The sequence below is a fragment of the Talpa europaea genome (genome assembly GCF_964194135.1).
Source record: "Talpa europaea genome assembly, chromosome: 6".
Lineage (NCBI taxonomy): Eukaryota > Metazoa > Chordata > Mammalia > Eulipotyphla > Talpidae > Talpa > Talpa europaea.
In genome coordinates, this window is record NC_140072.1 from 86,438,434 (window position 1) to 86,462,802 (window position 24,369).

The window sequence follows — 24,369 nt, forward strand, 5'->3', positions numbered from 1 at the left end:
TCAAAGCTTCAACTTTGTAGCAACTGGACACAAGGTTCCTCAGATTTGTCAAAAGTCTCTTGTGACACGTCCTACTTCCTTTTCTCAATAAACAACAATATATGAAATAATTACCAAAACATCTCCTAATATAATTTACATGATATAAGCTTGCTTGGTCGCAGCTGGTGTTCGGTCGTGAAAAAACACACAAAGAAAAATGGCTGCTGACTACAATGTACAGCTATTGCTGGGTGTGATGGAATGTACAAACGGAGGTCGATGTAGACGAGTTTTTTCCACCAGAGATATTGCCTTTCCATGCAGCACTTGTGCTCTCAGCTTTAACTTGGCTATTGGATCTTCATCTGTCTTCAGTATCTGTTCTGATGCTCATAATGCCACCGATTAAAATCTATATTAAAAGCTACAATGCTACCAGAAGCCATGCCCGTGATCAGAGTCCTGGAAAAGTGGAGATAGTGGTTAACTGCAGAGGTTGCTGCTTCGTATTTGACAATATCATGATCTTGAAGTTTACCAAGTGTTAGTTTTGTTCTCATTGAGATAGGAACTAAGAATAAAATGTATTCTTAGTTCCCAGGAGAAGCTGAATCAATCTTATGCACAGTTGATCACATGCCACATCCGAATGCACATTTTAAGTATGCATCCTCAATAGGTATGTATGTATTTATTTACTTACTTGCTAATTTATTTTTGCATAGAGCTTGGAAGTAGGCCAGAGGTGTGGGGGTGGAGGGTGTGCTGTGAGAGGATTCACCAGAGACAGAGTTTGGAGCAGAATAGGCAGATTTACTGATATATACTGCAAAGGGGAACAGTGGGTGAAACAAGAGATGTCTGCTGTGCTATAGGTGGGTTAGTTCCCTGGCCGGGGATCGAACTCAGACTGTAATGGTGATAGCGCTGAGACTTATCCCCTAAGCCACCAGGGAGGCCCCTATATAATTGATATATATATCCTATATATATATTGATATATATATAGGCCCCTATATAAATTGATATATATATATCCTATATATATATATATATATATATATATATATATATATGCAGGTTCTATTTCTCTCCAATTTATCAGGGAGATTATAAAATAAGAAAGGTAACTGAAATGAAGAATAAGATTAAAACAGAAACATAAACTTATTCAGTCTTTCCTCACTCCTCTTTGGAGACCCCTCACAAGACTGGACCTTACCCAACCTTGCTGACTGAGCCCTCTCCACAAGTGGCTGAGTGAAGATCTCATACAGCCCGTCCTGCCTCCCCTACTCCTCCAGAAAAGCTAATCACTTCTGTTAATTCTGTCCTTGACTCCCTCATATATAATTATTTTCATTATTTGAGGTCTTTGGGGTCAGTAATCCTATTATGTATCCTTAGATGCATTGCACTTACTCTATAATGGTGGCAGCAATGTTTAGAACATGAATACATGAATGAATAAGAATACGGGCAGAGTATTTACACTGCTTGAGAACCCAAATCATTTAAAAATGTAACAAATATCCATGTAAATACAAATGAGTTCACAGTAAACCACTCCCATTTATCCAAGAATATAGACTACAGCATTCTGGAACACTCTTAATAATAATCTGCTGTGTTGCAGGTCAAATATCCCTTCCCCAAACTAAACTAAATTATATTGTTTTTGTTGATGACCTCAGTAACATTTAACTGAATTGTGAAGATGTTTTATTAAATTTATTATCAAAACCTTGATATCTATAATATTTTAAAACAAATATTCTCATAAAGAATATACATATCATTGAAAATTTGGTTAGAAGCTTTCCTTTTTCCTAATTTCTGTTATATATACAGCAAAAACTGATGCATCACATTAAGATTATAGTTTGGATTAATTTTTTAAAATCTATGTCCTATTCACTTTATAATAAACATAAAGGTGAATTCTAGGAAATAACAAAATGCTGCTGCAAACTGAGGACAATGGAAATTAACAATTTAATGAATTCTTCCCAAGAAAAAGATTGAAGGGTTTTAGGGAAATGCATAAAACACAACAAAATAACGGAAATGAGAAATATGTGAAGATGAAGGTAGGGGTGGGAATTATTTCATATAATGAGTGAGCATCTCCCAGCTTTTTTTAATTATTATTTTTTAAAGATTTATTTCTTATTTATTAATGCATGTAAGAGCAGGGGTGCAGGCCAGAGGTGCTGGGGCAACACAGGCCTCCTGTAGTTAAACTATGCATTTAGCTTTAAATTGGTTAGCTAGAAGTCTGTCTCAAGCAGTAACTCACCTCTGTTGAAAACTACAGTCAAGCATTGCTTAACAATGGATGCTTTCTGAGAATTGTCTTGAGGTAATTTCATTGTTTTGTGAAAGTCACAGTAGACACACACACCTATATATTTGAGTCTACTAAACACTTAGAATATCTGAGAATAAATAAGTTTGTGAAATGATTCTGTGTTCTGGCAGGGTCTTAATGTGTCTTCCTCAGACTCATTTCTTTCTTTTTTTCTTAAACTCAATCTCTGTTACCTTGTTCCTAGAATCCTTTCTTATAGTACTTACTCCTTTCCTCAACTGACCCATTTCTGTGCTAGTCTTTCTTTCCTCTGGTTGAAGGAATCTTATACACAGAATATTTCTCCCATGGTAGAATGTAAAGAACTTTTGACAGTTCTCAAGTGATTACATTTCTCCTTGATGTGGCTCACCTCTGGTCATGGGATAAGTCCATTGCTCTAATGCCAGCGTCACATCCAGGGTAAATGTACAGTTGCTTGAAGTCACAGGCCTGCCAGACCTCTACCACGCCATTGTCTCCCCCAGTCACCAGATTCTGGCCATCGCTGCTCAGGAGAATGGCCTTCAGAAAAGGCAGAAAAGCAAACATTTCTCTCAGTGTCCCCCAAATGGCCAATGATAACTACTGGAAAGCACTCAATACAGTGCCCCTGTAATTATTAATATTATTCACTTTCAGCTATTTGTCCAAGTTTTCTAAAGTCCAATCCACAGAATTTCCAATGTAGAATTCATCAAAGTTTTTACATAAACAAAGGATATTATTAAAACCAGTTTAGGTCACAAAATTACACAAGTCCCAAGGAGAATATTATCAATCCACTACAGGAAGAACTTGAGAATTAAGTAACATGATGTTTTGTTAAGTCCTGAATATTAATAATGTCAAGACTTTCAGAACAAAGGACAGAAGCATATTTCAAAAACAGTTTTTAATAATTATAAACCACACTTATAATTCATTTGTAAGTGAAGGGCTATTTAATACATGCAATTTTTTTCTAGGGGTCTAAAGATAGGATTCCATAACAATAATTTCACTTTTAATGTTGAGAGGGAGGTGCAGTGCTAAAACAAACAGTACCTTGTTTAAGGAGCTTAAGAAAAATCTCCATAGGGTCTAATCTCTAATCAAACTACAGTTATCATCTCCCAAGTCTATTTCACTGAGTTAACTGCTCTGGAATGATAATGAATTTTGGGTTGTTCAAAGCATCTAACTGTAAGAATTTAAATGCTTTAAAATCGGGACACATTTATCTGGATATCAGAGAAATTCTGTTATGCCAGATAGCCAATATTATCTCTTGAATTCAGTCCCTACTTAGCACTGAACATGCTGATTTACCCGAGTTGAATCATTGATCTCCATTTGAGCCAAAAGTTTCCCGTTGATGCTGAAATTGCTGAATCGCCCTCGTTCATAGTATATGATACAGTGACCTTCACTGGAGACAGAAATCAAGCGCGGAAACAAGCAGTTTTCTGGTCCTTCAAGGGCTCTCAGCAAGTCTCCAGTGATTGTGTGGACAAGGCAAGGGCCCTCTACAGAGTGGGGGATATCAACAGCCAGAGTCATGGTTGATGACAAGTCACACATCACCTCTCACAATCTGCAACCTGTACCTGGGTGTGCACTCAGATTGTTGAAGGAAAGTAGAAAAGAAATATGCTGGCAAGGGCCAAGCCCTGATGTTATATTTAAACATGACAGGTACAGATAACTGTCAAATAACACACACACACACACACATATACATACCCACACACACACCCACCCATCCCCCCCACACACACCCCTTCCAGACCTTTTATACAGGTGAATTATCAGTCTTTTCCTTCATCAAGGACTATTCCTTAAAAAAGATAAGTTTATCTTTTGTAAAAATAAAAGACTGTATGTTCCAGATTTTTCTCTCCATGTGTGGGGTTTTAGAAATTTAAGAAAAACTGGAAATTTTCCTTGAGGTTTTATAATTGCTAATTTTCTTTAGTATCATCAAAATTTTAACATTGTATCATAGAAATACATTACTCTCAGATAATAAGCTTAACCTTTTCTATCATCTATACATAAATTATGAAAGGCAAAATTAAGAAAATTAATCAAGTCAAGCAGACTAAAGAAATACTATCTTTTAAATAAATGAATAGTGAGGCAAGAGTGTAAAGGTAGTATGAGAAATCATTTATTTTGCTTTAGTTATTTTCTCCCCCGGTAGAAGTAATGTTCGAAAGATTAAAAAAATCACTAGTCAACTTAAAAAATATTGGTTAATATAGTCTGGTATTAGCTTCCCTAAATCCTCCTAAAGCCTCAAGAATTGTGGGTGAATTACATTTCTATTTTCCATTAATTGATTTAAGTATATAAACATTTTACATAATGAGCAATATAAAGTTACACTAAATGTTTTCCTGAGTACTAAAGTAACAGATGTGTATTTAAAAATACAGAAAATTAGAGGAAAAAATAGAAAATAGTAACCACCCCTAATATCATATATCACCTATTGAAAATTAGTGTTTTTTCCCATGTCTATACCAAGTGTCCATTCTTTTTTCTTTACTTTTGCTTTACTGGGTAGAGGAATCTTACACATATAATTACTGTTTATTTTTAAATTAAAAAGACATTTATTAAAAATATCTGGGTCCATTTCTGGGTTAATTACTCTTAGATATAAAAATTAAAAAAAAAATAAAAACTGTCCCCTTTCAGACATTACATACATTCTCCATAAAGCTGCCAGAACAACCTTCTAAAAACCAAACTTGATTGATCACCTCATCTCCTCATTTCAAAAGCTTCCATGGCTGCCCATTTATAACACAATAAAAATCACAAATCCTGTGCCACTGCCCCCCACCCCCACTTCAGTTTCTCCCTCTTTGGCTGGTGCACCCTCGGTGCACGCAGCCCTTTTGGTCTCTTTCCATTTTCCTAAGCCTGTTGCAGAGCCTTTTCCCTGTGGAGAGCTGTTCTCTGAGCCAGAATTAAAACCCAAATTTCCTGACTCTTCTTGAAGCAACATTTCCTCCACAAAAAGTTTTAAAAACCAAGTAATCATGTTTCCTTTCCCACTTATCTCTACAGTCCCCAGCTTTGTAGAAAGAGGAGAATCCAAGGCAACTTCTGATGAACACCATGACCCCCCACAAGCCCTAATTTATAAGAAGTATACCTTCCTCTTGTCTTTCAAATGATATTAAGGGTTGTATCATATGCATCATTTAACAGTGTTCTGGCTGAAATGCTGGTGGCCACTATATAAAATTTTATATATATATAATTTTATATATAAAATATAAAATTAGGACTAGTACATGATAATAATAATACCATTGATAAATAGCTGCAAAGGACCCAGGGTTTACATTTGTGAAGGAGAGGCTCCTAAAAGAAAGCAATCATAAATCATGTTTAGCTAGAGAAAAACCCAGAATGAAATGTGTTCTGACCTTTAGCACCACTGATAACAAGTCCAAGTTCTGCACAGACAGAAACACAGACAACTTCATGGTCATGGCCTGTGAGGACAGCTCTTGGTGCAGGATAGTCACCTACAAGGAAACAGCAGGAGGTCACTACAGACTAAAGGGCAGAAGTGAAGAGCTACACCATTAGATTGAACATTAAAATAACAACCATTTATGTTTATTAAGAGCCAGTTACTTAACCTCTCTACTGTTTAAGTTAACACATGTGAAGAGCTTGGGGACAGTGGTGATAAAAAAATATAATATTTTTTTCTAATTATTGTTATAAAACAGACACCAAGCTTCGCTAAAGCATTTACATGCACCATCTTATTTAATTAGGGCAACATTTATATGAGTTGGGTCTTATTACTATTTCTATTTTATAACCTAGATACCCAAGGTTTTCCAAGGTTATCCAACTCCTGCAAGTTCACACCACAAAATGTTGGAATCTAATCCAGAGCAATCTAATTTTGAAACCTGTGCTCTTACCCATTTATAAATGATTGTTAAATAGCTAACAAAACAGACTGTAGTACTTCGGTTTTGAGGTAGAAGAATTGGGAGTTTAGAGAGGTATAAGTCAGAACCTGGAAATTTTTAGAACATGTCAGACAACCATGGCTTTCCACAGGCTTTGATGGGAGGCGTGCAACAATAACGACTGTGAAATAAACAAATGCATGTGCATAGAGTATAACAGGGTACGAAATCTGCATATGAATATATAGAACAATCAGAACATTTGTTAAACAAACCTCATGAAGGCAGTGTGAAAGGATGAGCAAAACTGAGAGGACAACATACCCAACAGCCTTATTGGAAAACCAGTTTTGGATGGAAATGAGGTATCTCTGCAGTCTTGGGGTGCAGAAATGTGGAGAAAAGAAAGCAATAGACAGGCACAATGGAACTTTGGAATGTGAATGAGGAACTGTTGGAATGGTGATGCCGCCGGGTAAGGTTTTGAGTGTTTCTTTTGGCAAATGGGAAAAGAAAGTCAGCGTTGGCCATTCTGAGCAGTAGTTAAAGACCTGAATGACTCAGAAGTGAAACTCTGTTGAAGGCAGGGTGATCAGAAAAAGGACATGAAACACTAACAGTTTATAATTTTATAACAATTTTATAATTGGACCACTCTGTCATATTCAACAAATATTTATCAATATGTTTTAATATTCCATTATTTCCATTGATAGGACCACTGTTACTAGTGTCTTACATTGACTATTTCTCTCATTCTTTTAATTTTTAATTCAATTTTCATAGACTCATATCCTATGATACTGGTTTATCCTGGATGTACTGTTTTAATTGATTTTATAATATCATCTTGGCAAAGAGTAAATATTATATATGAATATGCCTTTGTGCACAAATAAGAATAAATTACTTAATTGCCAATATTATGGGCCATTACTTTTTTTTAATTGAGAAGACAGGCTGTAACTTGGTTTTATAACTGCAATTCTTCTAGAATTCTTGGCATATCTCAAACTAACATTTAGATACCTTGGGTTCTGTGGAAGTCTTCTTGGGCGTGAACAGTTCTATGAAAAATTTTACATTTCAGATTTTCACTCTGATGATAATGTAAATTTTTTAAAACAAATCATAAAGATGAAATCTCTTGTCGAAGTCTATGCTGTGGCAAATTGCAATAAATTTTATTTTTTTAAAGATTTATTTCTTTATGTAATGCATTTTAAAAATCAAGACATGCTAATTAAGTCAGAGCTTCTCAAATGAGGGTTCAGGGGGTCCAAGAACACATTCCTCAGATTCAGAGATTGGTTTTGGGTGTAAATGACACATTTGTCATCTTATTCTAAATTTATGTATATTGTTATAATGTGTTTAAATGTTGGTAGAGGATCCATTTATATTTGTCAGCAGTTCTGGATTTGTCTAAAACATATTTATATAATTTATGAAAAATTTTCTGAGTTCCTTGATAAAATGAGAATTAGGTAATAATAAGATATCATGTGTAATAGTATCTTTGATTTCTCTAAGTGATTGTTTTATATTTAAGAGACAAGTAAATTTATGTTTAAAAATTATGTTTAATAAAATTTATTGTTTAAAAAACTTACATAGAGTTATCAAAATCTTCCCCTTTGTGCCACAGAAAAAATAAAAAGCAATTTAGCTCAACTGTAGGGAGGGAACTGAAAAAAAGTATAAAATATTTAAAATGTTTTTTAGGTATGTGATATATTTTCTATAAGGAAATAAGTTTTTCACAGACTTAAATCTTATTTAGAAAGATTCAAATGTCTTATTTTCAATACAATTTCCCAGGTTATTAGAATGAAAGTGGAAGTTAACTATTAGGGGATATTACCTAGGGCTTTTGAAAGTATTGCTTCCCTCTTTAAAATACAGAAAAGTAAATAAACTATTATTTAGGGATATTTGAGATGGGAAACCTGCAGCAGGGAGAAAGTGTATTTCCCATATTTCATTTCATTGCCAGGGACAGATGTCATACACCCTAACAATCATTCAAAATCTTAGGAATATTCTGTCACTGTCACATCACAATTGATGGATGGAGCTGAGGGTTAAAGGGCCCAGTGCATAGGGAGGTGAGGGGAGACCTCTCCTCTAAGGCTACAGAACCATGGCTCTTGTTCCCCCGCCATTCCCCCAACAGAGGTGCTCTCTGTGTGGTGGAATTAATGTGAATGATAAAGAACAAACACATCCAATTCTGAGATTTCTACGGAGGCATTCAGAAACTCCATATAGAAAAAGGCTTGTAATAAAGAGATCGCATCTCAGTTTTATCAAAGTCATTTCAATAAATTCAAAAAGGATGTTGAAAAAAGCAAAGGTATTAGAGCCTGCTGTTACACAGAACTGAGAAGAGGTGTTTGTTCAGTGAGATAGCCTGTGGCTTTGAGAGAAGTGGTAAAAGCAAAGATTATTCATGGCACTTGTTATTTTAAATGTCATTTAAGAGTCTCCTCATCTGCAGGGGAAGTTTTGGTCCTCTGAATTAGAGTTAAGCCCAAACAGCAGAGTTTCTAAGATCTGTGTTCCACAGTGCAGTTCTGCGAGAGTCAGAAGACAGACTGTTGAGGACGCACGACATTCAGATTCCATCTATGACCCTTGTTAAGTCATTCAAGAATCATTGGTGAAGGTATTTTCAGTCATGTTTACACATATTATGTTGGATTTTTCACTTGATATCTCAGAATAAGATATTTAATCAAGGAGTACAGTAGCTTTTTCATTACTCTGATTTCAAGATTTATTTAAAAAATGATGTGAGACATTTGCTTTGATTGCTCAGAAGAACTGCATCAGTTAGGGATCCCTTACCAAGGTCTTGTGTCCTCAGCCACAGGCAGGGTGGTTGCATAGGTCTCTGGCCAAGTAGCAAATACACCTGGGTTCATATTACCCACAGGTCACAAGGCAACCCACATAAAAATATTTCATGGGTCAGAAAACATCCCATTATATGGTTTCATTTTATTATATAGCCATAGGGTACCCAATGAAAAACAGCAGATAGATATCAACCTATTTATTCATGCATCCTGAGTTTGCATTTCAGAGAGTGACACCACATTTTTCCTCTGAGCACTGACTTGCAGAGTAAATCTCTTCCCTTTAAATCCTGATCCTGGATCTAGATCAGAGTACCTTCCTGTCTCACCATCACCCTGCCTGAAAAATCAATCCTGTAGTCTACCTACCTTTACCAAGGAAACAGAGTTCAGCATAATGCCCAGAGGATCCCCCTTTCCACACACACACAGTCTGTGATCTGAAGCTCTCTGATCACAAGAACTTATCAATCACTCCCTTGTTTTTTAGACTGCTTTTCACCTGGGTCAAAGAGCCTTGCAGCCTCATTTCCACAAAAGGAAAGGAGAAGCAGAGACCAAGTGACCAGCAGCCCCTCTTAGTCATGAACTCTATGAAGTCTCCTAATTCTAAGTTGAGGGGATAGGAGGGGTAAGAGGTCAAGGAGAGAACAGGCCCTGTGCTGGGGATGGCTCATTACATATACTATCACTGGGCCTGGGAAAATCCTGTTACCCATGTGTTTTCTCTGATACTACATGAAAAGATGATTCAACATTTACTAAACCTTAGATAATGGTTCCTTGCTCTGAGAAGTAAGACAAATTTATGTGAGAGTATATATGTGCATGAAAGTTTTATACACATCCTCCCCCTCTCCCCCCAGGGCTGTTCTTTGTCTTTGCTTTCATTGCTTATAATGCATTGGTAAGTGGTGGTTGTGGAGTTTGGCATCAGGAGAGTTATTTTAAAGGAGGCTGGATGCAAACAAAGAGAGGGATGTGATTTGGCAGATGTTTTGTGACAGGTTGTGGCCGGCAGGAGGGTCAGTGTCCAGAGCTGAAGCTCACACAATGGGAGCCCGGGGAAGGGATGTGTGTACAGCTGCAGTCTCTGTTTCAATGGGCTTCTCATTTCATAGTTTGCATAATACTGATACATGAGCTAAAAGACTTGTTTTTCACAAGTGAAACAGAAAAAGCACAATAATAGCATCTGACAGACATTACTCAATGAATATTTGTAGATTTGATTTGAAAAGATGAACAATAAATTCTCTTTCAAAGTTTCCGATGGCTGATTTTAAAAATGTCATATGTATGTATCAGCAAGCTCTCCAAAGAGCACTTTATATCTGGTACAAACATTAAAACCACACACTGTAAAAGCAGGCTGGATTTTGAGCTGAGGTCCCAGCGTATTTTAAGTGTCTGCTGAAGAGACAACACTGTTGACTTGCCCCTCTTGTGACTATCTTGTTGGAAGCTACAGCACGTAATGAGAAATGTCAAGTCCCAAGATCAATGAAATTTGGGGCTCTAGGGATTCAACAGGAATAGCATTGATCCTTTTAAAGAACACCAGTCAGAGATGGGTTGTAATATATTGCAAAGAGGGACTCTGGAGGATAAGCAGCCAAGTCCAAGATACCTACCTGACAAAAAATTCAATCAGCTTTTCGCACAAATTGCCTGCTCTGCTCTCCCATCTTTCATGCAGTAGGCTGCTTCCAATTAAAGTGCGCAAATTAATTTTTATCACTTCCAAATTAGTTTCAGAATTTGTGTAAAAGTCTGTTTCAGATGAAAGCATCTGTTCCTCACATCTCTGCAATTCTGTTATCTAGTCAGGGACCTATTTAAATCTCCAAGAAAATTTTCTATGTTCTCAAAGTCACAAGTTCAATAGAGTAACAATGAATGTTAGTATAATAAAATATATTAATAAAATAGCTATAACTCAACTGTAACTTATGCTAGATAGTTTTTGCTTGTTTATTTTATGGCCTGAAATTACAATAATCTGTTTTTAAATTTTCATTGTCTTTGTGGCAAACTCATCAAAACTATAAAAATAATTAGAAAAAGACTATTATTTCTGAGATGTTTGAATTAGTCAGAGCAATATACTGGGCATAATGGAACCATAAATTCTATACCTTCCTAAAAAATTCACAAATATTACTTATTTTTTCTCTATGGCACTAAAAGAGTGATTCATTAAAAGGAGTAAGGGCAAAAAAGAAGTATAAATATATTAAGTCACTTGAATTTATCTAGAGAAAATTTCAGTGATATGCACATAAGATGAGTAAATAAATCCTATCATTTTACAGTGTTGTGCTGAATAAATATGATTTGGTCTTTGACATACAAAGCAATTCAGTGTCCACACCAAGGCCAATCCCTGAATTCTAACAGCTCCTGGGATATTGTGTTTCATGCTAGGACTTCCCCTTTCAAGTCTAGGTTAATATATACAACCCTCACAACCTAAGGGCACTGTGTCACACACTTTAATATGAATTTAGATATAACCAGCTTTTTGGTCTTGAGTAGCAGTGTATTATGAGATAGAAAACACATGTAGCCTGATTCTCTGACCTGTGAAGTAGTAGCTAGAACAGATTAAACTAGAAGAGAAAAAAGAAATTTCTTTCTTATTGTGATTTTCCTGATGGTGAGGACTATATCTATGTCAGCACCACGGCTGTCAGCACCTGATGTGACAGAGAGCGTATGCTGTGGCCTTCTTTACCCAAAGTGAATTGACTGATACATATGGCCTCTCTAGTCACGCATATATGTATGTGCCACTAGGTTGGCCACTTTAACAGATTAAGTGAGTCACACATCAGTTGAGTCAATCAAATACTAAACATGACAAATGATTGTAATTTTTTTACTATTGTGATTATCCATATGTCAAAAAGCTAAAAACAGTTTTAACATAGTCATCAATTTAAGCCAAAGTATAAGGCTAAGCATTATGTAGATGTTCAAAGTTTTAATACCAAACTATTTAATATAGCAATTCATGATTCAGGTAATAAATACTCAATATACTCAGAACATTAAAGTATGAAAAGCAATTTGTGATCAATATAAGAGGTTCACTTAAACTCCAGAAGGTCAGAGACTTTCACCCAGTTGGCATTTAATACATTCTTGTTGCTTGACTAAAACTTTAGGTGCTAATCCCACTCATTCTAGAAAAGCACTTTTTCCCCTTATGCTAAGGATAATGGATGAAAGGAAGTCATACTACATATGGCCACATTAAATGTCCAATAAAATTCTGACAAGGATTTGATGGAAGTAGTTTAAGTTCAAAATGATGAAAACAGCTTTTCACCAAAAAATTCCTATAGAGGCAATATTTAAATAGATGTATTAATAATGTCTGTAATAATGTATTAAGGATATTTTCACCTTTATTTAAAGCGTAAATTGTGTGCTTTAACAAATGCAATATTCACAATTTGTAAGGATTAATATAAACATTTCTATTTATGTAGCTCCTGTTACAAGGAACTTTAAACACTATAAATATTTAATTTTATCTTGCCAGCCAATAAACCAAAGCTACAATCAATTGTTAACCATCTCTTTGTTTAAAATTATTAGAATACAAAGTAGGTGACACAGATAAGGACTATAATTTAACAGTTTTCTTTAAGATTACCTCATATCAGTACACTATATAAAATGTCTTCTCTCTGCTACCAGATGGTAACTTTTAAGAAAAGAATCCTCTTTTTGGAGATATCACTTTCATTCTTTCTAAGCTTCATTTGGAAGATGTGAATTAAGTGGATTTAAAGCATTATTCTGTTCCTTTGAAAGTTTCTTCTATCTAAAAACTTCTCATTTTTGTTGATATATATGAAGATACTACACAGACTGTTTATGTACTCCAGGGGTTCCTGAGAACAACAGTTCCAAGAAATAATAGCCACTCTTCCATGAGTAAAAGATTCCATGGAAAACTATTTTAAGAAACTATGGGTTAAACAAATATTTTTATTTGTGTAAGAACTCCAGAGTTTAAATAAAGATTAAGAGCATCTGCAGTGTTTTCTAAAATTATTTTACTCTAGAGTTCCCTTCCCTGTCCCACAACCCTTTTTTTCTTTCCTACGGGATACCTTAAAGAGCATGGTTGAAGAGAAAAAATAGTTAAGGATCATCCCAAATAAAGAAACTACCTTAACCAGTTTGTTCATTCCCAAAGCCTACTCTGAAGGGGCTGTTAAATGAGTGAATGGAGATAATTACCACACTATAGGACAGAAAGAAGTGAGTTCTCTCACTGAGCCTCAAATAAACCTTATGGAAATTCAGAGAAGGGAAGGAATATATTTAGTTGAGAGAACTCATAGGAGGTTTAATGGATCAGTAGACATTAGAGGCAATTTCTGAAGGACGGGAGGCACTTGGAGACTGAGGAAGCGCAACTGAGCAGGTCAGCTTGAGGGGAACTGGGAGTTTGCCCAGACTGATGGTTAGAGTACTTTTTTTTTTTTCCCAATACTTTGAGCATAGATTTTCATAACATTTTTGAATATGCGATATTCCAATAAAAGTTTTTGCCACTTAAGGTTTAATATTTTTAAATTCTTATAACTGCAGGAAACAGGGCAAAAAATGGCAAAATATATTTAATGAAGTTTTAGTCTGATAGGACAACTTTCAGTAAATACTTACTGCTGTTAGGGTTGTCTCCTATGATATGGTGCCGCCCACTCCAGTACCAGAGAAGGAGTGTGGCATCTCGAGACCCAGACACGATGTAGCAGTCCCCACCAATGTAGGACTCAGACCTCGCCAAGCAGGTGACCACGTCCCAGTGGCCAAATACAATCTGAGTTAATTTCCCTGAAACACAGAAACAGCAGATTTAAGTCATTTGCTGTTTTTCTCTAAATAGTACCAAGCTTAACTTTACTAGGCTTGTGAAATGTAATTCCATAGACCAACAAATTTATAAGATAATTCAGTTCTTGTACAATGTTTTCTTGCATTGCTTCTGGAAAGTGGTAGAAAATGTTATGGAGGTTTTTAAGGAAAGGACTTATAAAATAGCACGTGGACAATGTTATTCTTGAAGGTTTGGGCCGAAGTTAAGGGAGGTTTGCAGCCTTTTACTGGATTTGATTTGGAGATGGGGACAACAGTCTCATTTGTTCTGTGAGCTGAGAGCTCATGCTAAGGTTCAGAATGGATAGAAGGATAATTATTTACTTATAATATAAACTTTTAATTTGAATCTTGGACACTCATGATGAAAATGCTTACACTGTTAAGTATGATTTCATACTGAATTTGGAGTATAACAATAGGCATTTTAAGAAAAAAAGGTATTTCGAAGCTAAGGTTACCTGTTTCTGTAGAATAGACTCTGAAGCTCTTATCCCAGAATCCACAGATAAGAATGTAACGATTATCAGCTGTGACCACAAAACAATGTGCATTGATTTGGATACTCTGGTCAACAAGGTCAGTGATCTGCCGCTTGTTCACACCAGAGTTATTAGCTAGAAATAAAGAGGGTAAAGAGTTTAAAGAAAGATTCCACAGGAGTTTCAACAATCATTTATAAAAGAAATCCCTATATGCTTCATTTAACTAGAAATGGGCTTTTAAGGCAATAAGGTTATTCAGGTTTTAACATTCCCCCATGAGGAATCTAAGTTTTTTTTTTATTAGCAGTGATTATTTATGAACCATATTATATATTTAAAAATTATCAGAAATTTAAGTTCTCCCTCCACCAATAAATAAAAACCATAAGAGGAATTCAAGAGTAATGGTGAAGGAATGAATCTGAAACATAATAAAAATATTTAAATGAATTTAATTCTATAGATGTTCACTATGCACAGGCTTATCAGTGTCCAACAAGTTCAATAATAATGAATAAATATTGTATAAAATGTCGTATTGGGAAAAAAGTCTTAATATTTGCCCTCGTCTGTCATTTTCTGATGGCATTTACAATTCATGTGAAAAGAAGATGGTAGAGATTTGAGCAAGGGGTGTTGTTATGTAGGCAGCCCCACAGGGAACTTTAGGTCAGCAGCTTTAAAGACCTGGATTGTCAACAAACAGAAGGCCCTTCCAGAATGTGTTGGCAGGGGAGGAGAGGGATAAAAAAGATGGGAGAAGGATTGGAGAGGAAAGAGGAGCGCAAAGAATAAGTGGATAGCACTGGGAATGAATCTGAATAAAGTCAGGAACTCAGAGACATGGTCTGATTTCCCTAGTGCCTGTCTATATACGCCAGCCTGTCCCCTACTCTGCGCCATCCTTTCAGGCTAAATCCCTGGGCTGAATTCTTAAGCAGAAAATGCAGATGCAGAAGATCCCCATCACTCTCGAGCACCAATTAAATGTAACTGCTACTATTTGTGAATGTCTATTAACACTATAATAATAATGAATAAAGAAAGTAAACAACAACAAATTATGCGGAAAAAGGCAACAAAGGAAAAGAAAATCAAAGGTGTTCAGTCACTTGAACTATACAATTGATTAATTAGAATAGAGCTATTAATTTTTCCATGGTTACACTTTAACTGAATGTGATACTGCCGATGTCTCCTGGGCAGAGGAATAGCTACGCCAGACTCTAAAAATATTCCTGGTGCTCAACCTTAAATTCTCCCAAAGTCATGTAAATGCTGTTGTTTGTGTGTGGGGGGTGGTGGGGAGGGAAGTGGAAGTAACTAACTGAAATGGCTGCTGCTCATCTTATTTCTGAGTTCAAAGAGGAAGGGTGAATAAATCTCAGAAAAAAATACCATAACTTGTATGTGGCTTAATAACTTTTCATAGCATTTAAATTCCCCTCCCTAATTTAGTTACCTATGTTCCCAGGAGACAGGCAGCACAAACATTATTATAAACCATCTTGCAGTTATGAAACTGAGGCCTAGAAAAATTAGGGGCTTATTCTGAATCATATGGAAAATAAGTACATACATAATAATTTAAATCTAGTTTCAATATCTGCTTCAAAGATTTACAGCTTACAACTTGTTAATTCATATGAAGTCTCTAAAAATTCTTTTTTAGCCCTATTGAATGGATATTTTTCGAAAACATGTTTTTCTCTATTAATTTTAATGTCTCTTTGAGTTCTTATATTTTAAATAATGTAGAACTGTTAAAGACTAATTTAGTCTGAAAACAATGGACAGTTTGGAATTATTTGCCTTGTTTAGAACTGACCCAAATGATGTCCCAAAATATCAAGAAAATGTGAAAAAATTCTTAGATGGTAATGGTTTGCACAGTCTATGATAATAATTTGATATTATCTGCACATTAACTTTGTGGCAGCAAAAATATTATTCAACTATCTCTTGTGATAAATAGCCACACAGGAATCTGTGGAGAGTTAGTATGCATAAAAATCTATTTTCAATGTCAACATACCAATTAATGGGTCCATTTCAATGGGGAGGTGATGAGCTTGATCCAAGGAGTACCCAGGTGCTCCTCTGAGGCCTAAACATTGAATAAAAAAAGTAAAATTATCATAAAATTCTCAGAAAGGAGAAATTTCTTAATAAGGGGTGTTTTATGATCATTGTATAAAACATGTATCTGCTTTAAAATTATTTGGTAAATTACTGTAAGAATGATTTTGGTCTTGGTAGATAGTGTTAAAACATTATTACAATAGGGACTGCTGGTTTCAAGTTTAGTTGTAGAAAGCTGGAAAGAATGTTTTCTTATCATAACACCAAGAAAAAGCTAAAGAAAATAGATGATATCATTTTCTGAACCCATCAGAGAGCTAAGGGCACTGGGCAACCAATGAGCCTGAAATACAAGCCAAGGCCAGGCCCATGAGCAGGCCTGGGTATGAGCACAGGAGCTCTTGGGCCTGGGCTGAGGGGACATGGAACTCTCACCCAATGGGCCTTCTTTTAATATATGACAAGTCACTTAAAGGTGTAAAATTGAGCCACACCTAAAATTTGAACCCTAGTAAAAGCTAATTTTGAGAGGATTAATGTTTAAGGCTTGACTGATTTTATTACTCATAGTTTTTTCCATGTGATTATATAACCTACACAATACTTTTGAATAATTTGAAGAAAAATTTAATCCCTTACAGTTTTCTCTTAGTGAAAAACATTTCTAAAGGCTAAGCCTCCCATGAATAACAAAGTCTTATTTTTCCCTTAAGTTTGCTGCTTATTTTTTATGTGATTCTACCTCATGTTGCTAATATCAATAATCATAAAATAGGAATGCTTTAGAAACTCTCAGGAGATGAAGTTATGGAATGAATCACCTGATTTTTTCAGATTAATGCAGAAAGATCAAGATAACACCATGGCTCATGTGGTCAGTCCTGGAGCCCCAGAGCTTCCTGGGAACTCTGAAGTGGTGAATGGGCCAACAAAATCACTTGGTCACATCCACTTCTGACCTAGTTTAGTATTAATACACCTAATTTTTACAACATAATTATATCACTTTAAGATGTACTAGCTGGAATGTTCAGGAGTGAGTTTTGAGAGAAAATACACATGAAATCATGAAACTACTTAGATTTCCTGTCTTTTCTAAGCTTTAAGTTTCACAAAGAGAGAAATGGTGTCTTCACTGTTTACTGCTATACTCAGTACTCAGGACTAAGTGATACATAGTGGCCATTCATATATTTGCTAAATAAATCAATTGGTAGATGAAAGATTTGAAACCATCATCCAGAAAATTTAGATTCAAACTCATGTTTGTACGTACAATATGGGATAAAAGTGGGCCAAGTAGGTGGAGGAAATTAATAATCTGTGGACCTGTTTCAATTTGTCAAATACCCATTAGTCCAGCATCCTGTGAGGTACTGAAGTTTATTTTGCTGTTTCTTGTGATAGTCTGACAAGCTGGCTAGCCCCCAGCACACTTATTTTACCCTAACTTAATGACAGGCTTTGTGAATCCATTAGCAAGTAACTCTCATGGGCACACGTACCTACTGTGTTGTGCCACCGATTCACTGCAAACAGTCTGCTGCAAGTCACGGTGACCACTGCAGGGATGGTCAGGTGGGGCAGTGTGTTGGCTGCCACATGGGTGACTGGAGAATTGGAGGGAAACTTCAGCACCATGATCACATCCTGTTGCATCTGATCTTTAAACATGAGTGGACTCTGTGGAAGGAAACACTGTTGAATAGAAAGGGAAGAGCAGAAGAAAACAAAAGGGATAAAGTTAGTAAAGCTCTGGGGAGATGAGGTTAAGACAGACAAGGCTAGCACGAGCACAACAGAACAGAGCAATCTGAACGTCTATGAGGATGGCCCAGAGAATAGAGCCAAGACTCTGTGTAGACCCTAATGGAGGACATCCACTTATTAATCACTAGCCTCCATTTAAGTATCACCAGGCTACAGTGTGAGATGTTAGTGGATGTCCAGATGATGTACATAGTTAGTTAATGCAGTTAAAAATATCAGTTTGGTGCTAATAGTTGTCAAATCAATTACTGACATTGTTGACAAAGTGACAATGTCACTGATCGAAACTTTCCGTTTTCACATGGTTGATCTGGAGTCACAGTTACAGACTAAATAATTAAACCATAATGGCCTCCATTGTTGGCTGTGGCACTGTTTATGGTATACCTCCTTGCCCTTTTCTAGCTTACTAAAGGCTAAAACTGCTTTTCTTTTCTTTTTTAATCTTTGTTTCTCAAACATCTAGCATATATCTTTATAGAAAGTAGATACTACTATTAAGTACTATCAAACACTATAAATATTACACTATAAAAACATGAAATAAGGATACTGGAGATTACCATAACTTAGCTTTCATGCATGTTTTGTAATTGTTTGCTGTACATATGAATTCTTTGCCACAGAAACTTAGAAAGTTTAGATTTTCTTTATAAACAGTCCCATGTCAATTTAGTTACTAACGATTTCCCCGAGGAAAGTAACGAATTCTGACTGGGCATTTCTCCAGGATAACTATTATTATTATCATTATTATTAAATAGAGAAAACTAACATGGGAATAAAACTCTCTGCCAAAGCATTTCATAAAATAAAGTGTTAGAGATATTCCCGTAGACAGTTTATTAAAAATGCTTCATGTCAAGGCTTGAGGCTCCAAGGCCACAAGGCATGTTGGGAGCAGCCTGCTTGGTGCCAACCTTTCTGCTTTGTCATACACAGGACCAATTTCAATCACAAGAGTTCATTAGTGACTAATCAAGCAGAGTGAAACTGTTTGGCTAAGCTCTTATAGAGAGAAAAACAATCTTTTCACGCAAACATAGTCGTTTATGTGCTTTGCTATGTGTTTGAGTACTATTCCTTAAAGGCATAGAGGATGTATTCACTTTGTATTGCTAATGCTTAGCATCATGCCTGACACGCATAAGGAATTTAAAGCAGTTAAATAACTGATAGGATAAATGACAGGTGTGAACAAAACTTCCATTACAAAATAACAGCTTATACATTTGTTTTCACATGTATTATGGACCATATTCCAGAGCTCTTTGCTCTAATACCAGGGTATTTGCTACCTTGATAACTGTCTAGAAAAACTGATAAACTATAATTCATTTTGAAAACACATTTTTTACCTTCAAGCATTTTTTTACTTCATTAAAATATTTGTGAAAAACCACCCTTTAAAATTAAATTGTAGAGAATTTTCTCAAAAAATTTTACCTCCCTCTAAATAGACAAAGGTGGCAATGTTCACTCTTTGCTAATAACGTGACAAATGAATGATTTGTTATGAAATGGATTGTTAAAATTCAGATTACAATGAAAAGAACATTACTTTCCCCCTTGCAAAATGAGAACGAAGGCTTTAAATATAAATAGCTAATGAAGTGAATACATCCTCTATGCCTTTAAGGAATAGTACTCAAACACATAGCAAAGCACATAAACGACTATGTTTGCGTGAAAAGATTGTTTTTCTCTCTATAAATATTTAAATATAAATAGCTAATGACGATGATGACACCAGTGAACACTAGCTGAGACCTTAACACGGGCAAGGGCAGGTCTAGGTGCTGTGCTGTACTGAGCCATCACAGCCTCAGGTCTGGCACTATGTTTACTCCCATGTTACAGATGTTACGACGACATGTACCGAAATGTAAACAGAGGCATCAGACACCTTTCCCGAGTCATTCACTAGTTAGTGGCAGAGATGGTGTTTGATCCAAATTCTGGATTGAGGGCTCGTCACTCCTCTGCTTCATTGCCTGCCAGTGGTGACCGTGAATTACCTTTATAAGCTACCCCCTAGCTCATATGTGTTTCGTTTTAACTTATATATTTAATCTAGTTTTGTTGTCAGTGTCTATAAACCTGCATGTCTGTGAATGAGTTTATACAGAGGCATGTGTATAGAGTCAGAGATGACTATTTTTGTAATTCCAAAATTGAGCTAGCTTAAGCAGGGTTTATAGGAAAAGACTGCAGTCCCTTCTCAATTTCTTCCCAGGATATAGAATGCATTCAGGCTGAAGAGTTAATCAATAAATTGAGAACGCTTTAAATATGTTGCAAAAACCGCTATTTTATTTGCTCTATACTCAGGTTCACAAGGAAAGAAAAAAATCAGCAAGCTGGTATGTCTTACCAGGTGCATGGCAGAGCTCCGAGGAGGATGTGGCTCAATAAGCAACTGAGATGGCGTCTGTCCAAAGTTCTGTATCTGTGCCTCCATGGCCTGCAGGGGAAGGAGAGTGAGTGTCATAATCAATATGCATCAGCGAGAGAGGTCAACTCACTCTTTGACAATGCAAGTGTATCCCAAGTCAGCCATGAAAAGAGTCCAGAAAATTCACCGTGCGTCCTTCTCTTTGGGTGCAGAGTCATCCAAGTGTTAGTATTTTGTAGACAAGCTTCACTTCTCCTTCCAAACATGCTTCTGTTAACCAAGTCACTATTCTTACTTAAAAGCTGGGGTTAAATGTGGGAAGTTAACCTGTGAGTACATGCAGCAGCTGAAGACCAAAAAATGCTTCTAACACTAACTGCAACACATATACCTTAATAAAGTCCTTTGTAAGAAGGAAGGTATAGGGATCTCTAATGAAATAAACTTCTGGAATCTTGATGGGAAAAAAAGAATGAGACATAAATTCCACCAGTGATACAAATAAAAATTGAGAAAATCATATGTTTCAATCAATTCAGAGGTCCAAATGTAGAAAGAACACTGAGACTTTCTATAATGATTAAGTATGGCAAAACATTCATTACAAAGAAGATATTTTAGTGTGATTTGCTGGTTAGGGATGAATCCTGGATTATTACTGATAAGGTATTAATTCACTTCTCTAAAAAATTTTCTGAAATTTTAGAGAAAACTTACTCAAAGTGAAAAAAATTCCTTAGGTATCTTGAGCTATGCAATATTTCTTTAAAGCTGCTACAGATGAAAACATTAATGAGATTTTATAGATACCAATGAAAAAGAATAACTGCAGACCTCAAACTGTCTGCACTGTATAATATAACTTTTGTGTGTACGTGGGTGTCAAAGAGATAATCTTATAAAAGATTTAGGTATTTCTTCTATAAATAAATTCTATAGGCAAAAAAAAATCAATATATTAACCTAGACTAACAGAAGTATTTTTCTGAAATCTGTAAGTATGTAATTTAAGTCAACAAGGAGAAGCATAATATTTACAATGATCATTACTCTGTTACCATGCTAATTTCCCACCTAAAATTGTGTGCTATTTGGTTGCACATAAAAGTGAAATACTAAACTCATTGCTGAGTGCTTAGCAGTGCAGGTAAGTTGGTAGATGGCTCTTGTTATGGCACTGCCACTAATCCTATCACTATCTACAATTCTCATTTTATAAAGTACTTAAATTTAACAATCTATCCTGCTAGCCTACATTTCAAGAAAATCTTTATAATAAAAATGTGAATTTTCAAATTTATTAGCAATATTACATGTGAATGTATCATTATCTGCCATATTTTAGCAATTGCATAAATGGCGTTTTGGTTCTTTTATTTTCAGAGGCAATAGGATGAATTATTAAATTTCTTTAAGTGCTGTCCAATTTTAAAGTATACATTTATTTGCATGGTGTCCACTCATATGCAAAGTCTGACTATTTAACTCAATTATATTCACATAAATACCACATTAATTTATCTCCCCAGCGCAACTTACAGTTTTAAAAGGGGAAAAAAACCCAGCTATGATTAAGTTCTCATTATTAACAACAAAATCTTGAGAATTTTTGAAAAAACAAAACAAAACAAAACCCAATAATTTTACCATTAAATCTACCCTGGCTAGGTACTGTTCAAAACTTGGTTTGCTGCATCATGAACAGCTAAAGTCTCTCTAACAATAGATGTTATTGTTTGTGTCTTTACTCCTCCAGAAAGAGTAGAGTGTGGTTGGGGACCCAGAAGTAAAATTAAACATATTTTAGCCTCTAGATCAGTGCCTTGCCCTTAGAAGGCAGTCTTTAAAATGTTCATAGAAAGATGAATCAATAAACATGCTCTGCTTGACTTTGTGTTTCAGAAAGGGAGGCTTTAAAATTATAGCAGAAAATTTTATGAAACCGACTTAATTTCTAGAAATCTTGTGTAGAGTCCTCCAAGGCACCCTGCCTCTGATTTTTATATATATATATATATATATATACATACACATATACATATATATACACACACATATATACACACACACACATATATATACACACATATATATAATTAATGTCTTTTAGATGGCAACAGGATAAATTTTAAGTTGTGATGAACCTCACCCATTCACTATGACAAATCTATTCCTTACATTTAATATTTCTTTCAAGACTAAATTGAATCCCTCTTTCATGTGATCTACATCACACGCCTACATGACTTAAAGGATCTGATTCCAATATGTACCTGTTAGCTCTCTTATAGTAATCCTGGAGCCTTCCAATAATTTCTTACCTCAATTTAAAAATACACAGCTCCTTCTAATCTTGAAAAAGCATGTCATCCCTTTTAAGTTCTGTTTCTTGTCATTACCAAAATGTTTGCATGGGCAATGAGTACTGATTGTCTACTCCCCTGTCACTTGCTTTCTGAACTCTTCCACTTTTAGGAAGTCTTTAGTGTCCTCTTTCTAGTAAAGAAGGGGGGGGGGTCTTTGTAAGGGAGAATGCCCACAGAGACACACAGCCCATTCTGACACCTATGAAGCATAGCAATTGAGTAGTTGTTCTGACAAGTAGGTGTTCTGACAACTACTCCCTGATATAGGAGAAAAAGTCTCCCTTCATGCTAACTGTGGGCAGAGTTCTAACTGTGGGCAGAGCTCTAAATCTTTTGCAGACTCCCTAAATCAAAATAAATATCTGTATTTATTTATACATATAAATTAGTATCCATATTCTCGCAGCATGTTAAAAAATACCCTTTGTCGTAGAAGTTAGCACACAATTTTTCAGATATGTTTGCTAAGATTGTTAATTTTTGCAGAGAGGGCTGTAACTTAGTCCTAATAGACTATATTTGCTGACTACAGAAGTGGACAATAGTGACATATTGTTCAAAACTGAAAGGGAGCTTAGAAGAAAAGCATGGAAGTAGAGAAAGCTTCAGAGTACTTTACTTTTACAATTTAAACCATAAAAAATTTAAGTAAATGAACATTTGTTGAATGCCTACTTTATGCCAAGGAATGCTAAATCAAGGACCAGACCTCCCTCACAAAGTTTTCAGCCCATCAAGCAGTAGGGAGACCAGGGTGGAGGCCAGCCCAGAAGCCAGGGAGCTCACCAGCAAGCTAGGGAGCTTAGGGAAGGATGTGAATATTGAAGTCAGGGTGGAGGATGGGAAGGAATTTCCTGGAATAGTACATGAACTGAGGTTTGAAGTTAAGTAGGAATTAACTAGTCAACAGCAATACAATATATTCTTTGTCGGGAACTGTTTAGGAAGGACTAAAAAATAAATTAATTTATTAAGGGTTTTAAATTTGTTATATATATTCTTAATTTTATAAAAATTACTGTTGAGTATTTTTGATTCATCACTATGTACTTTAGCATTTCTTCTTCTCCCCAGAGAAGACAGTCCAAGAAATAGGAAGATTATAAAAGAATTAAAAAAAAAAATACCTTATGGGAAGTTCTAAAACACGGAATTCCATAGGAGTTGGTAAGGAAGTGAAATAAATATGAACTGAATTATGCACAAGGGAACAAAAACAGTAAATTTGAACAGTATATGTAATTTTCAGA

General features: G+C 35.5%; 1 protein-coding gene across 3 annotated transcripts in view; it reads right to left on the reverse strand.

Moving 5' to 3' along the window:
- Positions 1-353: 353 nt before the first annotated feature.
- Positions 354-24,369, reverse strand: part of NBEA (neurobeachin) — a gene marked incomplete at both ends in the record, with an annotated part of 593,662 nt that continues 569,646 nt past the window's right edge. For 2 of the 3 annotated variants that reach the window (XM_084235095.1, XM_084235094.1), the window contains 10 exons: positions 354-444; positions 2,706-2,857; positions 3,644-3,840; positions 5,758-5,859; positions 13,809-13,979; positions 14,483-14,638; positions 16,542-16,613; positions 18,094-18,286; positions 20,733-20,822; positions 21,145-21,207. In XM_084235095.1, the coding sequence (XP_084091221.1) occupies positions 354-444; positions 2,706-2,857; positions 3,644-3,840; positions 5,758-5,859; positions 13,809-13,979; positions 14,483-14,638; positions 16,542-16,613; positions 18,094-18,286; positions 20,733-20,822; positions 21,145-21,207 (1,287 nt within the window). The remainder of the gene's footprint in view (positions 445-2,705; positions 2,858-3,643; positions 3,841-5,757; positions 5,860-13,808; positions 13,980-14,482; positions 14,639-16,541; positions 16,614-18,093; positions 18,287-20,732; positions 20,823-21,144; positions 21,208-24,369) is intronic. The other variant, XM_084235096.1, reaches the window with a different exon arrangement.